The 26,942-nt window shown below is 44.0% G+C and overlaps 1 protein-coding gene across 2 annotated transcripts in view; it reads right to left on the bottom strand.

The window, feature by feature from the left end:
• Positions 1–1,551: 1,551 nt before the first annotated feature.
• Positions 1,552–26,942, bottom strand: part of GRIN2A (glutamate ionotropic receptor NMDA type subunit 2A) — a 366,833-nt gene continuing 341,442 nt past the window's right edge. The window contains exons 11-13 of one of the 2 annotated variants that reach the window (XM_054714241.1): positions 8,929–9,167; positions 2,177–3,342; positions 1,815–1,833 (exon numbers count right to left, since the gene is read on the bottom strand). In XM_054714241.1, coding sequence (XP_054570216.1) covers positions 1,815–1,833; positions 2,177–3,342; positions 8,929–9,167 — 1,424 coding nt within the window. Of the gene's footprint in view, positions 3,343–8,928; positions 9,168–26,942 lie in introns of both variants that reach the window. The other variant, XM_054714240.1, reaches the window with a different exon arrangement.

Genomic DNA, 26,942 nt, shown 5'->3' on the forward strand with positions numbered 1-26,942 from the left:
TCTGATAAAGTATCATAACATTACAACTGTCATTATTTATTTATGTAGGCACTTTGCATGTGCCAGGTATGGCGCTAAGAGCTTCCCAGGCATAAAGATTCCCTTTTCTCCCCCAATCCTGTTAGATGAGTATCATTTCATATCACAGATGCACAGGTTTGAGTAGATTAAGAATGAGATACTGGAGGGGACTCAGAAATGACAAATGCTTTGAGGAATTTTTCATCTGTCTCTGTTGGTGCCAATGAAACAGTTAGCCTCCGACAGGGTGAATATTTCAGAAGAGAGAACTCGCTTGTCCCACTGATGTTTACCCACAATTTGGAGGATGCTCAGGGTAGATGCATGAGTGTCTCTCAACATGTTTTGAAGGCTTTTGCTTTGAGGAGGCTGGGGTGGAAATGAGTGTCCAACTGAATTCCATGACGGTAAGAAACATAAACCTAAAACCACACTAGCCTTCTGCAGACAGATGGCATTGTACTTCTTACAGATCACAGCACACATATGGCTGTTGGTGCCTGCCACCACATTAACAACCCTGGAAACAGCAACACACAGTTGATTAGAACCACCATGGCTGTTTGGGGACTGAACGAGCTATGGTTACTCTGGAAGGAAAGGGATAACAGATACTATACAACCCTGAGTCATCACCAGAAGGGGGGAAATGCAAACTTACATACACAGGAGTCTTCGGGATAAACTATAAGGGCCGCTGTGTCATAGACAGAAGATCCACACTTAGATATCGAAGACATAAATGTCTTAATTTATGCAGTCCTGAACAAGACCAGCGAAGCCAAGGATGAGAGCGCGTCTGTGAAACACACAAATGGACATCCAAAGAGGTTCTTATAGCTCTCTGCCTGAGGGCCCTTCCGGTTTTTTACTCCAGATGTGTCTTGGAAATGGACTATAATGAAGGTAGCATAGTTAGCATGAAACACTGATTTGCTATTCTTTGGGGGAGCCTGGAGTTCTGGGGTTGGGCCTGGACTGTGATGGAAGGCATGACAAAAAAGCTGAAATGGTTACAAAGCCAAACTTCCTAATCTCTTGCACATGTCAATCTCGCTACAGTGCAGATGCATTCTTAACTGTTTTATTTGGTCTGTGTCGGATTTACATGCATACCATATTGCTTATTCTGTATTAGAGAAACCGTTAGGTGTTTATGATGAGCAAATTGCATGGTGGACTGGCTTAATGGAATTTGGAATATAGGAAATTACAACATCACCACTGGCATCCAAGGCATCATTATTGCCAACACACCTAGTGGGCATGTCCAGGAGACTTGCCCTTTGATTTATTATTTTTGGTTAAGGACTCACCTATCTGGTATCTGCCATTCTCAGCACACACCTCACAAGATTCCTTGAGTGGAAGACTATGGCATGGAGCCATGTGCAAAAGAACCAACAAAAAATAAAATACCTTCCTAAATCCTCTTCCTCTTTGCAGGGCACTATTGGCCATCCAACATTTTCCCTCCAGAATGTTGGCCATTTCGTATGTGTCCCTATAGATAGAACATTAATGGAAGGTTTAAACATCAGATTCAATACTAGGCATTTTCTTGTACACACGTCTATTGCTGCAGGAATTCAAAACCCTGGGGGTAGAGTAGGTATTATTCTTATTTGCAGCATAAGGCATAACATGCTCAGAAATATACACATCGTTGTGGCCTCTACTGTCCCTGGAACAGTACGATGCCGTTGACCTCAAGGAGGATCGAAGATAGTTGTCATTCATTGTCTGGGATGGCAACGAGTGTTTATAGGAGTCCGAGGGGCATCTCCCAATGACTAAGCGTTGGTCATCCCCATAGGAGTGGAGGAAAGGGTTATTGGAGGTGTGGTCTGGCAAGAGAGACTTGCTCCGCTTGCTGTCCTCCAGACCCTGGGGGAAGAGGGAGCTTTTGTTCCCCAAGAGTTTGCTGGAGGGGACACTAACAAGACTCCCGTACAAATTCCCCTCCAGAAGCCGTTCCCTGTCCTTGAGGCTTATGCTCCGAGAGGGCCTGCTGAGGTCTATCTCCCTAGGCTTGTCGAGGATGTTATCATAGGAATGCTGACGGCTAATCCTTAGCTTGTTCTTTTGGAACTGGAGGGCGTTGTTCTGTGCCCAGTCCTGCTGGTAGACCTCCTCCTGGGTGGCTGGATTCCCTGTCTCCTGAAGCATCTGGTCTTCATCAATGTCGTAGAGGTTCCCCATCCGTAGGCAGGCATCACACTTGAACGGCGACCTCATGGTGAAATGGCCTGAATAGGTGGGCAGGTTGGAAAGGCAGCTCCTGCAGTGTGTGGAGTTCTGCCTGTAGCGGTCGCTGCCCTCGCTGAGAGGGGAACTCTTGTCCTTCAAGGTGAAGTGCTTGGAGTAGAGCTTATACTGGTCATTGTTGGGAAGCCCATCTTCATTGTGCAGAGGGTTCCTGTTCATGGGCAGCGTGGAGTCCCCCTTGCGAAAGTTCTCACTGTGGTCCTGGTAGGCATCTGGGAAGTCCATGTTCTCGGGAAGGGCCATGTTTTCAACAAACTGGGGGGGATCTAGGTGGAAACTGGGCTCCTTCTCACCATCAATGGTGTAGATCTTGTCCCTGGGGGAGCTCGCTTTGGTTTTCAAGTATGAGCGCTCGACCTCGCTGCAGTCCTTGGGATACTTGGAGGCCATTGACCTTTTGAAGTTGTCCTTGGTCTTGTGGCTCTTATTGTTGTCAGGTTCCCTGTGGCACGTGGCCCGACTCGAAGTTTCTGAAATGTCTGAGTGGGCCACCTCTTCTGGAAGGTATCTGGGACTCTTTAGGGAGTGGGTCCTATTCTCCAATGTTCCCTCCTCCCTCTGGGAGACTGGGTTCTGGGTCATTGAATCTTGGCGTAGAGAGTCCATGGATTTCTTCCAAAGCTGCCGGGGCCTGGAGTTCCCTTTGGATTCCGTGCTCACGGCCACCTCCACCGTGTTAGGGTTAGATTCGTTGAGAGTCAGAGGGTGCTGACCCTGGAACACGTAGTTATTGAGGTTGTCCTTGTGCCTGTTGGCCACAAATGTTTGGAGTTCATTCATGTTGTCCCCAAAAATGCTGTCTTTCCCCTGAAAGGACCTGTTGTCTGAATATATCAAGTTTCCCTTATCTGAAACCATGTCCATGATCAGGGAACCTCTTTGGATAAGGTCGGCAGCTCTTTTGGGAGAATCTATTCTCGAGGAGTTCATGTTGGACATGTTTTTGGCCGACCGAAGGAATTTTAACATGTTGCTCTGTGAGCCGGTCAGGTTGAAGTCTGGAGACTTCTTTTTTTCTTCAATGTGCACCCCATGAATGCAGCTGTAAATGCCCTGTGGGAAGTGACATAACACACCATCAGCAGCAGCAAGCAAAGGAAACCACTCCACACCTGAACTCTATCTGCAAAGGTGAGATATGGCCTTCTTGTAGGAGCCCTGGAGAACTAGCAAAATCCAATACAAAGCCTGATAATGTTTCCTAAATGGATGAGACCAGTGGCAAAGTATCAGGCTTATCTTTTCTCTCTGGCTCAAGATTATAAAACACTTTTGCAAATAGTCATACATGAAGCTTGAGAAAAGGTATCAATGAATGTTCATATAACTGTGAGGGTCTCAGTGCCTCCAAATTGACATGTAAGGCTATTTAATTAACCCTGCCAACACCCAGGTCACCAACTCATGCTTTTTATTAAAATTTCTCAGAATCATCTTTGGAATTTGGATACCAGAGAATCAGCTATTGACAAACAAACTAAGTTGGCATAAAAGGACAACCTATTATACCCGTACCCACACACGGAAGCTATCAGTCAAGTCATGAGACCCAAGTAGGTCAGTCAGAAAATCCTTTCTGATTCAGTATAGGCATTAAATCTATGTGTGATGAATCAGATGTTTTTGTTTGTTTGTTTTTTGGTTTTTTTTTTAGGAACAGACATATATGCTAGGATATAAGTACCAGTTGTAGGGGACTAGTCTTGCCACCATGTGGGGACATTATCCTGAGAGTGAAGCCACCATAGAGAAAAGTAGAACCCAGGGGGTAGAGAGACATGACGTAGGTCAAACCTTTGGGGCCACTCTCTCAAACTTTTCTCTTACCTCACTTGATATAGTCTTTGTGTGTTTGTTTTTGTGTGAATTTGCTCAACTTAGAGTTGGGTTTTAGCTGCGAGGGACAGTGGAGATTCCTGATGACACAGTGTGCTGTATTTAAATCCATGTAGGGACTGAGTGACTTATGGAATCATGGGGAGCTCAAATATAGGCACATCCATCTATGTCTCTTGTTTTCCATTACACTTTCTTCCATTCTTAAAAATAGCTGTTTACTTCTACTTAATAGTAACTCAAGGGAAGAATTCAATTCATGTGCAATAGTAGGCAAGAGGGCATCGGTGACATTATGTTTTGCAGTCCCCCCTTCCCCACTCCTGCCCCCAAAGTTTTGGCAGCCATACCTAAAAGGAACAATCAGATCAAGCCTGCAGGATTTGACCTGGTCCTCCCAAGACTGATGAGGAGCCAGCCTGAGAAGGGGTTTGTAAAAGTGAACGCGGCAGCTGCTGCTGACTTTGGCATGAACTTGTGGAAAGTATATGTGATTAACTGTGGACTGTGATAATAGTGGCTCCATCAGTTCCCCATGGTGGGGACGAGTTTAACCCGCAGAGATGCTCAAGGAACTGTGACAGCCTCGAGCCTGCTGTATTTTTCTTGTAATTTTCTGGAGACAGTCTCCACTCCAGCCTTCTGAGAGAGGGCAATAGAAAAAGCCTGCCTACAATTGTGCATTTGAGCATCTCTTTCTCTGACACTCAACCTTGGGCTGCGTGGCCCTTTCCCCACCTTCCTGCAGCCTTGTCTTTAGTCTCCTTCTCCGTGTCCTGTGTGGCTTCCTGTTCACCTGCCAGGAGCCTCTATCTCCTCCTTATTACAAATGTTTGAGCTGCTCTGTTCCCCCTGATCTGCCCTTCCTGTGTCACCCCACCTCTCCTTTCACACCAGCATGAACGTGCACTGCCCATTTTGTGGGAGCTCCAAAGAAAGGCCTGCTACCCTTGACTACCAAAGGGTTGTTCTCCAAAGCCACTGTGGCTTCCTGCTGAGGTAAGCAGCCAAACCCCTCCTCGGGAGCCAAATCCCTGGGCTTGTGTTTCTTTCCTTCCTGCAGAGTTCTCTCTTTTCTCCTCTCTGTTATTCATAGATCCTGGCTGCATTTTATGGGTTGTGGAAATAGGGTGCCCTCTTGAACCCACGGTGGGCTCCTGGTCCCAGGTGTGGACGACCCAGAACCTTTTTTCACTGTTTCCAGCTGCCCCATCTGAGCTCATCGGGAAGGTGCCTAGGTTCCTTCTCCCTGGTTCTTGGCTTTGCTGTGTCCCCCATTCCTTACAACTCAGGAGACAACCAAGGCAGTTCTTTTTGCTGGTGCCAGCAAATACATTTTTCTACATGAGAGGGAAAGCATTTCAGAGAGAAAACAAACGTTAAGGGCATCCTCCAGACAAGAGGGCACAGTTGGGGAAGTTGTAGGAGACAAAGGTGGGAGAAGCTTGGTTCTAATGTTAAATAAATGGCTTCTTTGAGCTTGGCCTTCTCCCTTGGGCAGCTCCACACGTGCACGTACCTCAGGTTTGTATTGGTTCAAAGTATCCAGGAGCTTCCCAAGGGGCAAGCCCACAAGGAGGGCTGTGTGTGTCTGTGTGTCGCAATAACTTTATGTCTATTGTCTGGCTGATCAATGTGCTAAAAAGAGAAATGGTGATGGAGAGACCTGGCTTGTGTGCAGAAACCCTGCCTTGGGGTAGAAGTGAATTTCAGATTAAAAGGTGTCTGACACTGACAGAAACAGGAGACCCAACCCTAACACACAGACAAAGGTTCCTCTCTTATGATTATTTTTCTGACATGAGAGATAAATGAGAAGACCTCTATTGTTTCAAGGAAACATAAGTGAACAGGAGGATCCATTCTAACCTGTTGGGACTCAGTTTCTTCATTCATAGGATGACTGTGATCAAATCAATCTCCTATGATATTGTGAGGATTAGAGACAATGGCCCAGGCTCTCATTTACACACTAGGCATAATTCATTGTGTCCTTGTGATCTTATATTTGTAGGAAAGTAGGTTCTTTGCTTTGGAATTCCCCACTGCAGGTTTTATTTAACAGAAAATGTGTACACAATGAAGACATTTTTGCTTTGGTGTGTGTTTTCTGCACTGTATGTAAATATATATGTAAGGTAGCATGTGCGTGCATATGCACATAAGACCAGCTTTAAAAATGTGTGCTGGCCCTTGACCAGAAAAGGAAGAACACTTTTAGCAACCCAGTAGCACTTCTAGGCACAGCATCGGGGGCTAAGCCCATTCTGAGTTCCGCTAATAAACGAGAGAGAGATTTATTAGGTAAACTCGGAATGAGAAAAGTACATTAAGGATGAGATCTTTGTATTCACACGTATCAGGCTGTGCTTATTTTAAAAGACAAATCTTATCTGGGGAGAAGGAGGGAGGGTAGTTGCTCAAGCAGGGCTCCCTGCAACCTTTGAGGGTACGAGTGAGGATGGCTGGGAGTTTCAAGGGGGCACACAAGTGCCTTCAGTGCTCCTATGGGAAGCACTCTGGCTAAGGGAAGGGAGGCTGATGTTCAAATTCCAGCTCTGCCAGCCCGTCAAGGCACAACACAACAACAGCTGCTCCTGTGGGCTCAGTCTCCCCCCGACACTCCCATTCTTCAAGATGCTTGGAACAGGAGTGAGGGATTTAGTTCATTTCTTACAATAATGATCCTATCAACTTAGCTTCCTTAATGGTATCTCAGACAGAGGAAATGCTCTTCCAAACACAAGCAGGATTTATAAGTAAATGCAACAGTGTGCATTTTGCTCATAATAATCCCAGAATCTTTGGATATGGAAAGCCTTTAGTAACTGGCAGAGAGAATTAGCTTAAAGTTGGCATACCTAGCTATATGCATGCACGCTGTTATTTTTAAGCAATCTGTGTGTTTAGATGCCATCAAGCTAATTAAGAAATATGTATTTGCACCAAACTCAAGTTTACAGTGCCATTGAATGGAGAAAGTAAATCCTCCTCACTAAGCTAATGTGTACCTTCTGAATCTCCAAAGTTTTTCAAATCACTAAATGCTAAGGATACAAAAATTCCTTTTTAAACAATTATTTTGTTTCCTCGATAAGCTTAGCATATAAAATTAGATGTTTTTAAGAAATATTTTTCACCATGTTTCAAATCCAAAGTCATTAAACTCTTTCAGAGTGAAAAAAAAATTCCAAGGAGAGTAAATGGGAGAAATAGGGAGATAAATAGATTGAATGGATGGATGGATAGATGGGTGGATGAATGGATGAACAGACAGATGAATGGATAAATGGATGAATGGATAGATGAATGGATGGATAGATGGAGAAATAGATGATCAGATAGATGATTGATACCAAATCTATAATAATAAAATCGTAATATGCTAATTAGGCCCGATAGCTGAAGGACCTTCTGGATGAAGCGGGGGGCTGCGAGGGCCGAGCTCCTTGCACGAATTTCATGCATCGGGCCTCTAGTAGACAGATAATGTTGTACTATGTTAGAGGATGAGTAATCAATATGTTTGTATGTGCTTTTATTATGATGCAAGTAAATTACTAGATTATGTTGAATATGTAAACACATTATGTGAGTTGCATGCACATATACTAGTATATTGTATAGTATGATTTGTATCAAATCTCTTGTCGCTTGTGTTTGATATTTGTTGCTTGTGTAGGAGTGTGGGCTCTGGATGGTACACTATTCAGATTCAAACCATAGCTCCACTACAACTTTGTGTCCTTGGATAATTCCCCTAACCTCATAACTCCGAGTTCCCCCATCTGTAATCTGGAGCTAATTACAGTACCTACCTCATAGAGTTGGTTTGTAGGTTTCATGAGATAGAGGGTATAAAGTTCTTATAAGGTGCCTGGAACATATATGTGCTCCATAAATATAAGCATTTTCCATGATTGTTATTATTACTGGTGAATTATGTCACATGTGCTTTCTATGGCAACATACACATGCCATGTTATGCAGAATAAAAGGAGATTTTCTTGTATTGCATGTGAACTCCCATAGCCTGTGTACGCTGTGCTGTAGTTTATGTTGGGTTGAATGTGTATGTTGTCTTGTTTGATGTGTGTGCATTTTCTCATGGGTCTTCACGTCTGGTTTCATTGCAGACACTATTGCACTGCACATGCTTTCCGTGTTTTGTTGGGGTGTGTACACAAAGTGTGGCTGTGTGTGCAGATTATGTTTTGTCCTGCACGTTCTGTTGGAAAGCATGCACACACTGTCACATCCTGCATAGGGATGTTACTAGTGTGGTATAGCATGCCTGGGTGCTAATGATGGAGGCCACAGTCAGCTTTGTTTGGCCCACATGATGTTTTTTGTGTGTTTTTAATGGAATTGGTTATTAATATTTAAAATAGAAAGGTTTCATACAAAATCAGACCACTACTTTCTCTTTTACAAATGAGAAGACCTGATAATATTAGCTCCGCATTCCCATCCTCCACTGAGGAAGACTGCCCCCTCCAGGCATGGAGAGCATTATGCAGTTGTCACAGGTTCTGGGATCCTCCATTGTCCCCTCACCCAGACACCCAAGTTCAGAAGCTATTTTTCACATCATTGGTGCTGCCTTTCTCGTGCCCAGCCCGCTTCACCCATTCACCCTTCTATTCTGGCTTCTATTGTCATCTGGGTTTGCGAACCGCGGCTTATAAACGCCCAAGGTTCAGACCCCCTCCTGCAAGAAGTCAAGACCCCCTGATTCTCTGGACACCAGATGCTTCCCTGGACCCGCTACTGCAAAAGGAAGTGGCCGCCAGGGGTACTGACCCTGCTGATGGAGAAGAGCAGCCCCGGCCGGTCAGAGCAAATGCCCGTGAAACAGAAGCGCAGCTTCCAGTAGAAGAGATGCTCCCAGATGAAGGTGATGAGGCTGAGGGCCATGGCGGCCGCCAGCATGTAGAACACGCCTGCCATGTTGTCGATGTCCAGCTGACTGCTCATCACCTCGTTCTTCTCGTGGTGGCAGATCCCTGTGAGCCACAGCGTCTCCAGCTCCTCCATCTCACCTGCACAGAAGACACAGCCCATGGGCAGTGAGAAGCGGGGCATGCACTCTGGGGCAAGCATCTTTGGGTTTGGGATACACATGCATGACCTGTGGCTGTGTAACCTGGAGGCACATTACTGAGCTTTCCTGGTCCGCATCACTCACTTGCTGAGTGAAGGTAATGATAATAATACCTACTTACTGTCTGTTGTAGGAAGATGAAATGAGATAATATATAGTTTGGCATAGTCCCCTCTTTTGCCTTTTTGTGTGCTTTTTTTGTTTGTTTATGTCATTATGTTCTACCCATCCTATTTTTCTCCATCTCATCCCCAAACACACCCAATCCTGGAGCAAGACATGGGCTAAGCTGGCAGCCAGCTACAGTGGAAAGACCTGCAGTCCAGTTATGACTTCATCACCCACTAGCTGTGACTTTGGAGCTACAGTTATCCTGCCTGGGAAATGGGTATATTTCCCAGATTTGTGGTGAGGATCAAATGAGCTCACATATGTAAAATTACAAAATGTAGTGCCTGAATCACAGGAACTCATAAATTGCAGCCTTCGAGGTACTGTTGTGAAGAAAATGCCCAGCGCAGTGCCTGGCATACCATCGTCCTCAAATATATTAGTTTCTTCTTCCCTCTTCCTTTAAAAGAACATCCAGGATTATTCCAAAAGGTCACCCACAAACAATGCACTTAGGCCTCAAAGCATTGATTGAAAGGAAATATCCCAACCGGCTGTGAATGGCCCCTTGCAAATTAAACACTTCCCGCTCCAGTAAGCAATTAAAGAAGCAAGTGGGGTTTTCAAAGGAAATAAAGTAATAGGCATGCTTAGCACTATTTTGTCTCTCTTTTACGTGCATTTTATCCAGTTGCCATTTAGGAGGAAATTTTCTGATCTGAATGCCTAGCAATCATACTAACTGTAGCAATTCACTCAACTATGGCACTTAGACTAGGATTCAGCCTTTACACACTACCCTTCAAGGGCAGTAAAAATCAAGGAGGCTGCATGCGTGTGTGTGTGTGTGTGTGTGTGTGTGTGTGTGTGTGTGTGTGATCTCTAAGATACAAGAGACATGCAGAGCAAAACAAAGGAAATAGTTCACCTGATTATTGGATCCCTCTCGAAGAACTTAATAAAATGACTGTTTTCATACTGCTCTCCTGCTCCTTTTTTATGTTTCGGGGAATCAGTGTGTATCGCTGGTGGTTTGTTCTAGCTCTTGACTGAGTCGATGGGACACAGAAAGCTAAGTCGGCAGTTATTGTTTCTTGACCTTTTGAAGATGTTATGAGTTTTCTTCTGATCTAGAGGGCAGCTGTTATTAGAAGTCGGCTCCTAATTACTTGCTATGTAATTTCTATTTTCTCTCTACTTGCTTTTGAGAATTTCACTTTGTCTGTGGTGTGGAATCTGGGTGTGGGTTTGTTTTATTTGCTCTGCTTTTCAACCTGGTGACTCATAACTTTAATTCTGGAAAAATCACACTCATTGCTTGCTTTGCATATTAACTCTCGCCATCCTATCTTTTTAAAAAAATTAATGGACTTCCATTTTTAGAGTAGAAAGGACAGTTTCCACATACTCCTAGCCCCCATTTCTCTCACTTTCCCCTATTAACTTCTGGCATGGGTAGTGGCAATTTTTTTACAATTTATGAATCAATCTTGATACATTATTATTAACTAAAGCCCATAATTTACATTGCGGTTCACTCTTTGCTTTGTAGGTCTGTGGGTACTGCTCAGTACTTAATGCTAAGCATGCACCATTGCAGTATCATAGTGTATTTTCACTGCCCTAAAAATCCCATGTGCTCCAGCTATCCGTCTCTCCCTCCCTCCATCCCAACCCCTGGCAATCTTTTAACGGTCTCTCTAGTTTTGTCTTTTCCAGAACATCACATGCTTGGAACCAGATAGTATGTAGCTTTTTCAGACAAGCTTCTTTCACTGAACAGTATGTACTTCGGTTCTTTTGTGTGTTTCAATAACTTGATAGCTTGCTTCTTTTTATTGCCGAATAATATTCCATCACATAGATGTATCGTCTGTTTGTCCATTCACCTGCTGATGGACATCTTGGCTGCTCCCTGGTTTAGCCAGTTATGAATACAGCTGCTCCAAATAGTCATGTGCAGGTTTTGTCTGTGGATGCAAGTTTTCAACGCATTTGGGTAAATACCTAGGAGCATATCGCTAGATTGCACGGTGAGACTGCTAGTATGTTTAGCTTTGTAGGAAACCGCCAAACTGCCTCCCGGAGCGGCTGTGGCATCGTGCATTCCCACCAGCAGGGAATGGGGGTTGCTCCACATCCTCACCCGCGTTGATTAATGTTCTCAGCGTTTTGGATGTTAGCCATTCTAATAAGGTGTGCAGTGCGTGGTAACACAATTCTCTAACGACACATGATAATCCTGTCTTTTTTCGCTTTTGACAATTTTGTTTAAGCTATTCTGGACCTTGTCATCCTATCCTCTAGGTTATTAACTTTGTTTTAATATTTCCCATCCCTTTATCTCTCTGTCCTGGTGTTAGATGATTTGCACATTTTCCAGTTCATTTATTCCTTCATTAGTAATATTTAGCTTTATGTTTTAATTTTCATCTATTTTAATTGTGACATTCATCTGGCTTTTTTAAAAAAAAGTTCTGCCAGTTCTTTTGATCGTAATGTCCTACTCCTCTGTTATTTTTAAAACTTTTATATTTAATAATTTCAACCCTACAGCCTTTGGGTTATTCTCTGCCCTGCCTCCTCCCCGCTCCCTTGGTTCTTGGGGTTCCCATCTTATTTGCTGTGTGTGCTGCATCTCATGGTGGGTTACTTCCCTGTGACATTAGTCACTTTTAATTATGAGCTAATCTTCAGCAGACTTGTTCTCCCCCCACACCCAGAGGGCTCCCTGGCACGCTGGGCTCTAGAAGTGGCCCCGCTGTTGGGTTCTGGGTTTGCTTCCATCGCGGACCCAGGGACTTTCAATGCACCAGCATTAGTATGAATTTTTTTTTTTTTACCGTAATTACCACACCATCTAAGTAGTATACATTTAGACCTCCATACTCATTTTGGTGTTAATTTCTCAGAGCTTCAAACAGATGGCAAGCCTTCTTGTACTTTCTTTGCTTTGATGGACAGTTTTTTCTAATCTCCTTTTCACAGATGCGTTGACTCACTGGAGGTTTCAGATGTACGCGCTGTTATCATTTTCTGCTCCCTTGCACGTTCCAGGGCCCCGAGTGGCTGTCAAAGCCCGTCTCCCTTTAGCTGCCGCACCTCAGCTGAAAAGTGCCATGGGAACATCCGAGTCCCCGCTGTTTCTGGTGCCTAAGAAGTGTGTGAATGTGCCTACGTGCAATTGCATGCAATCCTGAGTTCCGTGTTTGCAGCATGATGAAAGGGCTCATGGGCCTTGGGTTTTCCATTGTACCACAACCATATACACATGTATAACTTTTGTAATCAGGATTTAAACCGCCTTTGTATTTATGGAAGGAGAAAATAGGAAATGTGCATCTTTATAAATTCTTCACAAGGAAGGGTGCCGGTTACTCCGTGGTGCAGGCAAAGTGATGGGAAGGGCTATCCTGATTTCAAGTCCTTTCCTCCCAGCCGCCCCCCGTGCTTCCACAGAATTGCAAACGTCATGGGAGACCCTGTCATGTTATCGCATTGTCCACTCAACGCCACCACCACCTTGTCCAAGAGTTACAGTACGGCTTCGCCTTCTCAAAAAGCTCTGAGGCCATCCCCTCAAAAATACCATGTGCCGCCAGCTTCCCACACTTTGGAGTCTGTGGGGACACAAAAATGGGTCTTTTCACCACGTTCTGTCACACTCCCAGCACATTTTCCTTCTGGTGTTGTCCCACAGACAGCCAGGTTTGTGCGCCTGTAACAGGCTCAGTCTGGGTATAAGACACATCGTCTCGATTCCTTTCAGAATGTGAATATAAAGACTTTCCCCTGCCCTCCGCCCAAACAGCGCCTCTCTCTTAGAATAAGTCCACTGGGTAAGCCAGACCCGCATCCAGAAAGGAGAACAAAATGCAGTTCTCAATGCCAATTGCAGCCTCTTCCAATCATGTTCCAGTTATTCATTTCCTGCCTCACAGCCTTCTGCTACGCGTGTACTGAACTGCAGTTCAAATACTTTCTTATTTCGTTTTTAATTTACTCAAGTATATTGTAATCTCCTTGAGGGAGACGAGGGACCATGTTTTATGACTGTGGTGTTTCTCCTGGCCTGCAGCACATAGCAAGCGCTGAACCCGTATTTTCCCTTTGTTTCTTTCCTTGCATCCCCAGGCTCAAATTGGGCAGCACTGCAAAACGCGCAGGTCTGTTGGGTGAGCGTTCCTGCCATATAAATAGAGAAAATGCAGAGCAAGAGGGAACGTGCAGTGGGCCCCAGCGCAGGAGGCTGGACGCTTGCATGTCCTCAGCTGGCAACGCAGCAAGTGCCATTTTTTGCGAGGAGCAGCGCTGTGCTGTTCATCCGGCTGTCAGTTGCTCCATTACAAAGAGGCCGTGATCCCTGTCGATGTGATCTTGTACACGGGAGCTGGTAAATGGGACAATTAAATGTCTTTCCTGCAGCGGACTCATTCCTGCTGCAAAGACAAAAGCTAAGAGCTCTCCTGGGAGGAGAGGGAGCCTGAGCAGCGTGGGGTTTGCAGCCAGGCCCCCGTATCGTCTTGCTCTCTGCACCTGAGAGCCCAGAGCTCTCTCCCTCTCTATTTACACCTCTAATGACAGACAGGAAGCTCACGCGCACTTGAGGATGCCTTTGTATCCATGGAAGTTACACCTGTTCAGAGGATCTTCCTATATCTCTCTTCAGGGGAGCAGGCATTGCCAGCACGGGTCTCTCTGCCAGCCTCGAGTTCTGTGCCATCCTAGGAAGGCTGTGTGTCAAACCAGGTGTCACAGACCTCTCTTGTCCCTAAAGCCGCCAGTTAAAAGGCAGCGTGGTGGGCCTTCCAGAGCAGGAGCCAGAAAGATGTAAAATCTAGAAGGGAAGAGGCAAGGATATCGGAGACAGCACTGTGCACACGAATGGCTGAGACTTGCTGCGATTAGCAGTTTGGGTGACGCTGCAAGAGGCTGTATGAAACATACAGCACGGGTCAGAGCGAATCCTGTGCAGAAAGGACACAGACAGCGGGCCCACCCACCAGCATGGACTCTCACATCATCCATCCACTCGCTTACAAGGCAGAAGCCACGGCTTTCAGATTTGCAAAAAGTAATGAATGAAAATTCAAGTAGACACCATCTAGCACATCACAGGAAAGGTTTCAGGTAGAAAACACTGGAATGAGCTACAAATGGTACTGCCCTTTCCCGAGGGTTTGGGGAGCATGCTGAATCATCCTGTAAGGGCCACATAGTCACAAGGGATAGTATGAGAACCAGACCGCCTGCATTCAACTCCCACCTTCAACAGGTGCTACCCACTTGATCATGATCCAGATACTCCTCTTATATATCCATCCCCAACCCATTCATTTATCAACTGTTCTATTCTTTTATTTAACAAAGTTACATAACTTCTCTTCTCTTTCAGGCACTCTACTAGAATTTTCAGAAGTTAAACCATGAGCCCTCATATCAACTTAATGTGGCTGGTGCCATTATCACACCCATTTTACAGATGGGGCCAGAGGCTAAGGAACCTGCTCAGATCTAACACCTACCAAATGTAGGACAACAGCATCTACCGCGTGGGAGTTTAGTTGGAATTCAGTGAGGGTGCACACATGCAGTACCTGGAACACACTTGTTACGCAATCAGTATTGCTGGTGATCACATTATTTCCTGCCTGAAGCCAGGGGGGCTGGGGCATTGGGTAGATCACATTCTCCTTCCCATGCCCTCCCATGGAGCCTATGAGTCCAAGGATGCATGTCCAGAGAGAAGGCTTACGGTAGGCCTCCAAGAAGAATCTATGTTCAATGTTAAGAGAAATCAGTTCCTTATTTAGCCCTCAGACTCATTGCCCCCACCTCCCCAGGGACTGCAGTTGCTTTTCAGATTAGATTTCAGCCTGTTCTGTAAGACTGTCTGAGCACTAAGGGCATTGCTTCCGGAAAGGATTTACAGCATGCAATGTGACTAGCCTTCAGACTTGCTGAGCATTTCTCCCCCAGGTCAGTGGTGAAAAGTCTGTTGTGAACCTATACCCTTTAGGCTTCACCCAGGGCCTGAGAATTTGCTGCAGTACATCGTCTAACATCAGCCCACGCATGTACCCTGGCAGGCACACATCTACATATTTTCTTCCCCTGGTCTCTGGCCAAAGCTCCTGACCCTAGACAGTGATCGTATGGAAAGAAATAGTATGTGGTTTTTAGAAGCTGGGTTTAATATTTTGTTTCATTTCTGGTCAAGGAAACTAATGCTTTTCGGTGTATGGGCCGACACTCCAACTGATTGACATCATTTAGTTTTGACTTACTCCTCCCCACATTCATTCACTCACTAATTTTCATTCATCCATCCATCAATTCATACATTCATTAAATTTCTTAAGCACTTAGAACAGGGTCAGCATCTCTGTATTTTTATACAGAGATGGATAACACAGTCTTTGGCCCCTACAAGCTCAGAGTCCTGAGAGACAGACCTGTAGACCAGTGCTTATGGCAAGATGAGAAGACTGAATTTGCATAGGGCCATCAGGAGGAAAACAACGTGGAGTGTTCTGAGATCAGAGATTTGGGGGAAGAAAGAAGTGATCAAAGAAGGAGCCTGAAGGGCAGGAGCTCACTGCAAAGGACTCAGCTTTCATGCTAAGAAGTCTGGGGTATCCTGGGAGCAGTGGGGCCATTGGATGAGACCAGCTGTGTGCTTGGTGGACCCAAGATTCTTCAACTGTTGTCCACGGAAGCCCAGTGTCTCCTCACATATCATAGAAGGCAGGCTGTTACAGGTAGGTGAGGGATAAAAAATTTGAACAACGGGCTCTAGCTTGGAGGCAGGTCACCAGGAAATCCTACCCCAGTAACACAACCACTGGTCGTGGCCTCAGAGGCAGGCAAAATGTCCAGATTAAACTCTCCTGCTTCCAAGATATGTAACAATTGTCATTAGTATCACCAGCACCATAACAATTTATTGTGGATATACCAGCTGCGTGGTATCATGCTGAATACTTGGCAATGGCTATATTTGGGGTTCATAGCTCAGAGGTCTCCATCTCTAGGAAGTCTTCCCTGAATGCACAGGGATGTTGGTAAGAGACCACAGTTTCTCCTGTGACATCAGGATATCTTGTCAAGAGAAAATCTGTCACACTCAAGTATAATTGTCAATTGGTTCTATGTCCTCCCCATTGGGAGGTGAATTTATTCAGGGTGAAGATCTTTCCTTGTTCTTCCTGAATCTCCAGTCCCTGGTACAGATCTTGGCACATAGTAGGTGGGTCCATAAAAGTGTGTTGACTGTAGCCTTGGCTGAGAGATGCAATCAGTCGGAGTGTCGTCCCATACACCAAAAGGCTGTGGGTTTGATTCCTGGTCAGGTCACATACCTGGATTGCAGGCTTAATCCCTAGTCTGGGTGTGTAAGGGAGGCAACTGATTTATGTTTCTCTCCCACATCAATGTTTCTCTCTCTCTCTCTCTCTCCCTCCCTCCCTCTCAAAAATCAATAAAAAACACAAATACTTTTGGTGAGGATTAAAAAAAAGTGTGATGCCCTAGCTGGTTTGGCTCAGTGGATAGAGTGTCAGACTGTGGACTGAAGTGTCCTGGGTTCGATTCCCAGTCAGAACACATGTCCTGTTTTCCGGTTCAATCCCCAGTAGGGGGCGTGCAGGAGGCAGCTGATCAATGATTTTCTCTAATCATTGATGTTTCTATCTCTCCCTCTCCCTTCCTCTCTGAAATTAATTGGGAAAAAAATAGAATAAAAAGTGTGTTGACTATAAATGACAAGGCTTTCCTTCTTGTTTAGCTAGTGATTCACTGATCTGAGAATCAGTAAGAGACAAAGAGAGGAAAGAATCTGTGAAGTCACAGGCAAAGGGGTCAGGAATAGTCTTTAGAACCTGGAAATCAAGGCTGGCCCTAAGGGCAAGCACGTTCTAAGCAAAGGTCCTAGCAACAGAGTCCCATGGTTCCCCACAGGGAACTGACTTCTATCCACAGCCAAAGACGTCAGAGTGACGTTGCTGCTGATCCCATTAGGGTTTGCTGTGAACACCAAGAGGGGAACTGACCCCATTTCAATCCTGTTTCATGTCTTGTCCAGAGATTGGACACTTTGAGTTTCTCAGAAGCCCGAATGGAATTGGAAATGGCAAAGAAACAACTTTCTTTGTAGAAAATCTGGGGCACCACCATCGGCAGGCTCCCGTTCTCCGGAGAACAGATTCAGCCACTGTGAGCTCTGAACTGCGATTGGGAGTGAGGACAGCTTGGGGTCTGCAGGTTTGAGGCCAACTCTTTTTTTTTTTTTTTTTTGCCTAGGTGCTCTGGAAAGAAGCCACTGGTCATATCTTGGACTTAATATGTGGCCTTGAAACAGCGTAAGGTCAGCCAGACCACCTTATCACTGCCCTTGGGACTTTAGTTTCACTAATTCTAAACTCTTGAATTTAAGTCAAATGACCTTGGATCTGGAAATAACAGCATTTGGAGCCTAGAATCTCTGTATCCATAATCTCCGGGGGTCACTGAACAACTTGCTAAAGAGAAAAAAAAAATACCTTTGGTGTGGGCTGGGGATCTGGAGAGAGGAAGAATACAAGATTCTGGACACAAATAGACTAAATTTGGAAGATAAATCTCCCTTATTTAAATGTCAGAATATTCCATTTCTGTATAATGCTGAGGAGACACAAAACCAGAATAAAAATAGGCTTAAATATATCCAGTTATATGCAGAGACAGGCTGTCTTTGGCATAAATGTTCCACCTTCCAGTTGAGGTCTCTGCTCTGTGGATGGAGCTCGAGCACCGTGGAATTCATTGCAGGTTGTCGCCATCTGGCTGGGATTTCAGAAGGCCACGTGATCAACCGTGCAAGCTGGAGTTGGGGAATTTTGTGCACACAGGTCCCCAACCTGTGTCTCTTAAAGAAGAAAAAGGAAAAATTGGAGAGAGAATTGGGCAACTCCATCAGACGTCAAACAATGTACACGGTCACAATTTTCCATTCGAGGATAGAATTGCTGAGAAATAATGATCTGGAGTTAAGACTGTAGAACATTTTCAAGAAGTCCAGGAAATTCTGTGTTTAACAAGCACTTCTGGAGTCTGCTTAACCAATTTGTCTCTTACACATAAAGGTGATCAAGTTGGTATGACTTAAAAGGCATATGCATTTGTGAGCACGAATGAATTCATAGTAACTTTTTGACATTGCACATTTTCTCAATCAATAGTCCTCAAATTCTTATGACTCATTGTGTAAGAGTATGAGGGCTTTTTAATATCACAGAGGGATCCTTGTGTTTTAAAAGGCTATAGATGTAAGAAGAAAAAAAAAAAAGGATAGCAAAAATTCCACATCCCATGCCAAAAAATATCTTTCTCTCAGCAAGTAAAATGACGTCACTGCCTTTTAGCTCCCTTTTTATTGAAGTGCTCTGAATAAGCTTCCTGAGACTGTAAGGTCCTTAAGCAGAGGAGCTCATTCCCGTTTTATCTGCATTCCCCTTGCCTAGGACAGTGCGAGTTTAATGGGCACTCAAGACTTGGCTGTGGCATGAAGGAGAAAGAAGAGAAAGCAGAAAGAAAAGCAAAGGGAAGAGGAAGAAGGGGGGAGAGAGAAAAGAAGGAGAAGGGTGAAGAACAGAAAGGGAAAAGTGGGGGGGGGGGGGCAGTTCTTCTCTGGCTTCCTCCCACCTTATCATAGGTCAGAAGTACCGGATGGCAGAGAGCCCAGAGCCAGGGATGAGTGGGAGAGCATATGGGGATGGGGGAGTAGTTACATGCAGATTCCAACTCAGGTAAGTATGTAGGGCAGACACTATTGACTTTTTGCCTCGTTCTACTAATGATGCAGCTGAGGTCAAGTGAGAGGAATCAAGGTCATGAATTAAGGAAGCTGGAGAAGAAATTTGCATCTCTAAACTATTGGCTATTTGGGGCCACTGTTCATTATGATTGTACAATGATATCCACCCACACAGCCACCGAGGAACACACCCAGAGTTCAGTTATGCAAGCCTGCTTTACCTCTCTCCTAGAAGATAGAAACAGAGTGCGCAGAAATTAGAGGAGCCACATGCATTACTTGTGGGAATGTAAATTTATTGTACTTTATTGTACTTCTGAAAACTATTTGGATGTATCTACTGAAGCAGAGTATATGTGCACTTATGACCCAGCAATTTCATTTCTAAGTATATTCCCAAACAGCTAAGTGCCTACGTGCACAAAAATGTGCAAGGATTTTCAAAGCAGACAAAAATGAAGACTTAACACAGTGTCCATCAAAGCAAATATATAACTAAATTGTAATATGTTTGCACAATGGAATACTATGCAGTAATGAAAAATAATGAGCTGTAGTTAATTCATTAATATGGACTAATGCCACAAAAGATACAAATGAATATATGTTACATAATTCTACCATGTATTTGAAATTCAAGAAGCAAAAGCTGTCCATGATCATGGAGGACAGAGTGGTATTGACCTTTTGTGGGAGATGTTGGCTGGGAGGGGCCATGAGAGAGCTTTCTGGGGTGCTGGCTATGTTCCAGAACTTGATCTGGGTGGTAATTACACAGTGGGATAAAACTGAATTGCCCATTGAGCGTGGTGCCAGATAGTGAATGTACGTTACAGTTTATAGAAGGCAAAAACAGAGTAAGAGTGGCATACTAGAGGTGAAGGTGTTCTTGCATTTTGGGAGTCAAGAGAGGGCATAATAAGGAGAGTGGACAGAAGCAATATTTCTATCCAGAAAAAGAAACACTTTTTCTAGAAATATGAACTATTTACAAAGAAAAAAAAAGAGTCTTAAAGGATAAAAAGGTATGTACTATGTTAAATTCATCCAGATTGTTGGAATTATTTAAAAATAATTTTTAAAGAATACATTTTTTTACTTTTATCATTTAAACCAGAGGTCAGCCATCTTTTTCTGTAAAGGGCTAATTGGTAAACTTTTGTAGCTTTATGGAGCAGATGGTGTCTGTCACAACTGCTCACCTCTGCTCCTGCCGCACAGAGGAAGCCACAGGCATGCAGAGTGCACGAACGATGCGTCTGTGTTCCAACAAAGCATCATTCACAAAGCTGGCAGTGGGCCACAGTCAGGAGATCAGTATTTAAGCAATCAGCAAAGGAAACACAATTATTTTTAAGAAAAACATATATATGAATAAGAATAAACCCCAATTCAAGATCTTCACCCTTGTTATCACCTATGATACACATTGGGTATTCTCATACCATTCAAGTTGGTGAGGTGGGTGCCATCAGAATCCCCAATGGAAAGAGGAGGAAACTGGCCATTAAAAAGGGTAACTTTCCCAAGGTCATGGAGCAAGTAAAAATCACTTCTTGTAACCCAAAGCCTTTGTTCTTAGCGGCATCCCTGATGCTACATTTACGACTTTTTGTGTGTGAAATAATAAAAGTTTTAACAAATTACTAAGAAATAGAAAATGTTCATGAAAATGTATATGAAAAATAGTTAAATGGTCAAAAACTAGATGAAAAGACAACTCAGATCTCCTCCCTCCTGATGTTCACTAGTATTCAAAGGAATTCAAATGAAGGCAACCCTGAGACAGCACATCATACCTTCTATAATAGCAAAAAGAACCACAATGCTCAGAGCTGCTACATTGTTCTGAACTTGGTACAGTGACTCACTATTAATAGTAAATTTATTTGGCAACAACCTTTAGGGGCATTAATATGGCTATAAATCAAGATTCTTAGGGATAGTTTATAGCCATTTACCTTTCAAACTCCACATTTAAGAATTTGTGGCACAGAGAATAAAAAAAAAAAAAAAAACAGGTATGAAGATGTTCCTTCCATCATCTATAATAATAATGCTAATTAGACCGAATGTCCTTCCGGGACAAAGCTGAGGCTGCAGCTGCGGGATCGAGGCAGCAGCCTCAGCTGCGAGGGAGGGATCCAGGCAGCCTTGGCTGCGAAGGCCTATTCTTGCACAAATTTCATGCATTGGGCCTCTAGTTATCTATATGAGCAAAAAATGTTTAACATTAAGAAAATAAAGTAATGAAATATTATTTAATAATGAATATGATATTTTATGCAAAAATTAAAGTAATTATGAGGACCAGATTATGTAACATGAAAAATGTTTAAAATATACTGGCAAGTGGAATAGTGGAATATAAAAGTGTACATAACCAATAATTATTTAAAGAAATGTGTCTGCAAGTAGCAAGGATCAGAAGGTAATTATATATTGAAAAAAATTATGGTAAGGTAGTGGATTGGGATGCTTTTCTATGTATATTATATTGCTTTGCCAAATCAAAGTGTTTTTAAAAATGTAAACTGAGAGGGAGTCGGAGCCACTGTTTATTCATCCTGTCACTCCTACGTGAGGTTCTATGACATCAATGTTTGACTTACCAGCAAGTCCTTCATTATGTTGTATTTCAACTTTAATGGTTCTCTTGACATTTGGTGTTCTTGATTTGAGCCATTCACTGATTGTCAGGCATAAGTGTGGCACTGCAGCCCTGTTCCAATCCTGGTGTCAGATTGATAGTAAACACTGCAACTGCAGATCTCAAGGGACCTATTGGAAAATTCCCTGAGAACTTACACAGATAAATACCCTTGGCGCTTCAACTCAGAGGAGCAGTCAACGACTCTCTGGAATATTTATAGATTTTATCTGTTTCTTAAGTAAGTACTGTTTCATTATTATTCTAAATATATCTCTAGTTAAAATTAAGAGGGAGGTAAAGAAGTCTAATTTTTACGGTACCATTTAGTCACAGCCCAATGGCGAAGCAGGTAGGCCCTTTACATCTACTCTATGCTTAAGACGGACACTTTCTTCTGTTGAAAAAGAAATAAGTAGTTTGCTCTGAACTAGTTTCTAGGTCATAGGAGGTGTCCGTTGCTGGGGCATCAAAAGTGTCATTAATCACCCACTTTGGGTTTATATCATCAAAGATGCTATTTTGTGTATAAATGAGGTTTGGGTGCATGGAAAAAAATTAGACTCAATCAACCCATCACCAGGAATGATCTCAAGCCACACCTCCCTGGTGGTTTCAAATGGGTCCACATTCACATGTGTACGGAATTAGGAGAGTCATCGGGTCCAAATCTGGTTTCATACTGAATTTAATCAATAAAAGCAGTGGCTCATTGTCTGCCCAAATGTGGGTCTTTCCGTCTTGCCTGCTTTATTTTTAAGTTATTACATGAAAATGAAAACTTTGGAAGCAACAAACACTTTCATGTCTATTTTGTTTCTTTCTGAATGAGGAAGCTTGACATTCAAACCTATTTGATAACTTCCGCCATTTACACCCCACCCCGTATCTCCTATGCTCCTACTGTGGTCATTGTGCACACGGACACCTCCAAGTTCCACACCATTTGGTCTCAGGTTTTCACAATCACCAAGGGCTCTGGATATGGAAACCCAGTTAGGAGCCTGAGAGAAGGAGGACGAATGAAACACAGGGCCAACATCTAATTTCATGGACTTCAAACAGGTGAACTGTTGGCCAGGGGCATATGTACGCAGTACTTGCCAATCACAGAATAAATGCTTCTAAATGCTAAACATTGTTATTCTAAAGAGTGGTTCTTAAATCTTTTTTAATATATATTTTTATTGATTTCAGAGAGGAAGAGAGAGGGAGAGAGTGATAGAAACATCAATGCCTGCACACCCCCTGCTGGGGATTTGAGCCCAAAACATGGGCATGTGCCCTTGACCAGCATCGAACCCAGGACCTTTCAGTCCACAGGCTGACATTCTATCCACTGAGACAAATTGGTCAGGGCCTTAAATCTTATTGTGTATTAAAATATCCCGAGTGGATGTAAAAATGCCCCAGGGGGGTAAAATGTCACTATCTGCATTTTCCACAGGCTCCCCAACCGAGTCTGATGGACACAGAAGTGACACAAGCATCTTTATAGGTAAGGTTACTGTTAAGGGCAACAGAACAGGAGTCTTTAGTTATTTTTATATCCCCCCACCTTGAGCTTTGAAGCTGCTCAGTTATTCTCTGTTGAACGCAGGTCTACAGGGAGAAGGAATGAATGAGCAAATGGCTTTGTCAATGGCATCTGGTCTTTGCTAACTTGATTAGACGTGATTTACAGATTAGCCTAGCTCAGCCCAAAATGTGATTTCTGCCTTTGAAGTCTCAATTTGATTAAAACATGTTTAGCAAGAAACAATAACTTTCTGAAATGCCAGGGATTATGCAGCTCCGAGGAGCTCTGTGGGAAGCAAGCAATTTGGGCGACCAAGTCGGGTCTTTGTGAACCTGGAGAGGCTGCCTGTGCTGGGGCCGAACATCTGACTCCTCTTAATTACATTCTGTCCTTGTTTCATTCCTTCTCATCTCTTGCTTCTGGGCCCTGAGTTTTCCCCTAACTGCCAGGGTTGAATGATTTCAAAAATTAGGTTGAGCCTGTTCCCACGGTGCCGGGGCCCGGGGCATGGACAAGTCTCCTTCTCCGTGGAAAAATGGAACGAAGTGTAGGTCACTCTCTCTCCCACCCTCAACCTTTGTCACCAAGTCATTTTCCCCAGCATTCTCTGCAGGGGACAGATGCTGTTCCTTCAGGGAAGGGGAAGGACACTGAATCTGGATTCTGACTGGTCGGTGTTTCAATCACAGCTTTGCCCCTTTCCAGATGAGAAAACCTGCCTTAGGGATGTCAATGAGGGTGACAACAAATAAAGAAGCAATACTGCATAATGATTAAGGCAAGGCTCTGGAGCCCCCTTGCCTAGGTTCCAATGTCAGAGCTGCCAGATACTACTAGCTCCACACCTTACTTAACCTACCCGTGACTCAGTTTCCTCACCTGTACACAGGTACTAATAATCATAACTAATGTCATTTAATCATTTTGAAGACTGAATGAATAATACATGTAAGGATGGAGACTGGTGACCCTGGTTATCCTTCCGTAAGCATACCTATTATTATAAATGTCTGTAAGGATAACAATGATAATGGTAGCTCACTTAGAGAATGGAAAACTATTTCTTGCCCTCTAAGGGAGTTCTCAGATTCTCAGAACTGCCTTCCCCACAACCCCCATCCTTATTTCAGCATCTATTTCTTTAAATGGTTGCAATAGGGTGTTGCTGAGTCATCTGAGGACACCATGACCTATGTCATGAAAAACCGCTAGCCGGGACATCAGCGGGAGGTCAATTAGACATCTCCAAGTCAGGAGTGAGGCAGCCAGTGGTCTGAGCCTTGCTCCACCTCGGAGCCGAGATGGGCCAGTAGACACTCTCAGATGTCTTCAGTTTCATCTGCAACATGGCTAAGTGCTCAGCTGAACAAATCCAGCATGCCCTGCCGATGCCCAGGCTGAACACTGCCTGACTGGCCACCTACCACACATCTCTCTCTGCTCTCCCTTCCCCACCCCTTCCTTTCTTCGTGTCTTCATCTCTCCTCTTCTTCTTTTTCCCCTATTACTCTCCCTTTCCCTCTTTATTTGCTTTTGACTGTTCTTTTCTTCTTCATCATTTTCCCATCCTCTCATTTCCTTTCTTTCCTTTTATTTCTTCCCCTCATATATCTGTGTCGCTCTCGCCCTCCCCACCCTCCTTGCCCTCCATTCTTCCTTTTGGCACCTTAATCTTTTCCCTCCCCTTAGGAGAACTGGACAACCAACAATTTTAAGTCTTCTCTGCCCTTCTTATCTTTCTCCAGACAGTCTAAGACCAGGAGTTATCACACTTTTCCTAGCAAGGGACAGATAGTAAATATTTCGGGCTTTGCAGGTCATAGAGTTTTTGTTGCAACAACTCAACTCTGCCATTGAAAGTAGCCACAAACAACACCTGAATGAATGGATGTGGCTGTGTTTCAATAAAACTTTTTTTCAAGAATGGGCAGTGGCTGGATTTGGGCCGTGGCCATAGTTTGGGCCATAGTATGCCACTCCCTATGGAGAATACTCTTTCTCTTGTCTACCAACTTGACCTCAAACCACAAACTCAGTAATAATTTATCATCCACTCCAGTGCTAAAACCCAGGAAATATGTCATCTTGCTGGTTATAGCCATCCCAGAGGATTTGTATTAAAAAGTATAAGTAAAAGAGGAATATTTGACTACTACTGCACACAAATCAGACAATAGAGGAACCTGTCTCTGTCTTACAATGAATACAGGCTCAGAGGATTGGGAAGACTGTCTGATTGGACAGTGACTGCCTCGTGTCTCTATCCCTAGAGATAGATATCCAATGTCTTTCCCAAAAAAAAATACCTTTTCTGACGAAAACATATCCTTTTCATCAGAAAAGGTATTTAATTGAAGAAATAAGCCCTGCAAAAGCATATCTGTAATGTCATCAAATCTATTCATTTGTTCATTCAACAAATTTTATTTGAGCACCTACTGTGTGTCAGACCCAGTAGTGAGCCCTGAGGGGAGAAAGGGGCAACAAAAATAGACATGATAGGGTGTGCCCTCGAGGACTTAAAATGCAGTGTACTGCAGCCACCCAGGGTCATGGACAGATCAGCAGTTAGTAGACACCTAATGTGTGTCAAGCGCTCGGTTAGTTTCTTTAGGTTTGTTCACACACTTAATCCTTAAACGACTCACATTTAAAGATGAGAAAACAGGAACTCAGAAATTAATGTGCCCAAAGTCATACAGCTAGGAACTTATAGAACCTTCTAGCTTACCCCTTCACTTGCTTTGCTAAATGCCACAAGAATGCTACAAGTATGGAGCTAAAGGGCATCTAGTTCAGAGCTGTGGGCTCTAAGGAAGTCTCTCTGGAGGCCCTGAAGGATGGGCCAAACGTCAAATCAAGAAGCACAGTTAGGAGAAGAGGGAAGTAGGAATTCCACTGATAAAGGAATTCCATTTCTTAAAGGTGGTGGGATTTCAGACACGGTAGAGAGCTGAATGGGGAAAGTATTTAGAAGTGAGCGGGCCTTCGGCAATTTCCGTACCCACACCACCAGGCCCTAAGAAGACGGGCCTTAGAGGCTGCTCACAAATATGTCCATCCGGAGAGCAGAGGGACCGGGGCTCATCACCACCCCCGCTGCAGGGCATCCAGCTCTCCCAAGCTCAGACAGCAGCCCAAAGATATTAAGCTGGGAAGCTGGACAACGGCAGTGCTGAGGCTATTAGCGACCCATCCAGTGGCTCAGAGCAATTTATGAGAATGCTAATTAGATACACAAAGAGCTCCTGTAATCACACAAACACTCTGTACTCTGGCTGGCAGCATGGGTCCCAGCCATCAAAAGCCAATCCTGCCTGCTTCAGTGGAAGAGCAGCCCACAAAGACAGGAACTAGGCATGTTGACTGACTCTGACTCGCGGGGAAGCAGGGAGTGGCTTCTGGCTCTGCTGCACCACTCCCCACCCCCAGATCTGAGCATCTCTATCCTGGAGGGTGCTTCCCAAAGCTCTGGAGTTGTGCGCAGCCTGCCTCCTTACTAATACAAGAGCAGAGTGTGTGGTCCCTTCGAATTTGTTATCAATCTGGAAGAGTCTTTAAAATGACTGCTTACAAACTTGCAGTACAAGAGGGATAAGGGGAATGGATAGGTACCCAGTGTACCTATCCAACTGAAATC

Source organism: Eptesicus fuscus, chromosome 4, assembly GCF_027574615.1.
Source record: "Eptesicus fuscus isolate TK198812 chromosome 4, DD_ASM_mEF_20220401, whole genome shotgun sequence".
NCBI classification, from domain to species: Eukaryota; Metazoa; Chordata; class Mammalia; order Chiroptera; family Vespertilionidae; genus Eptesicus; species Eptesicus fuscus.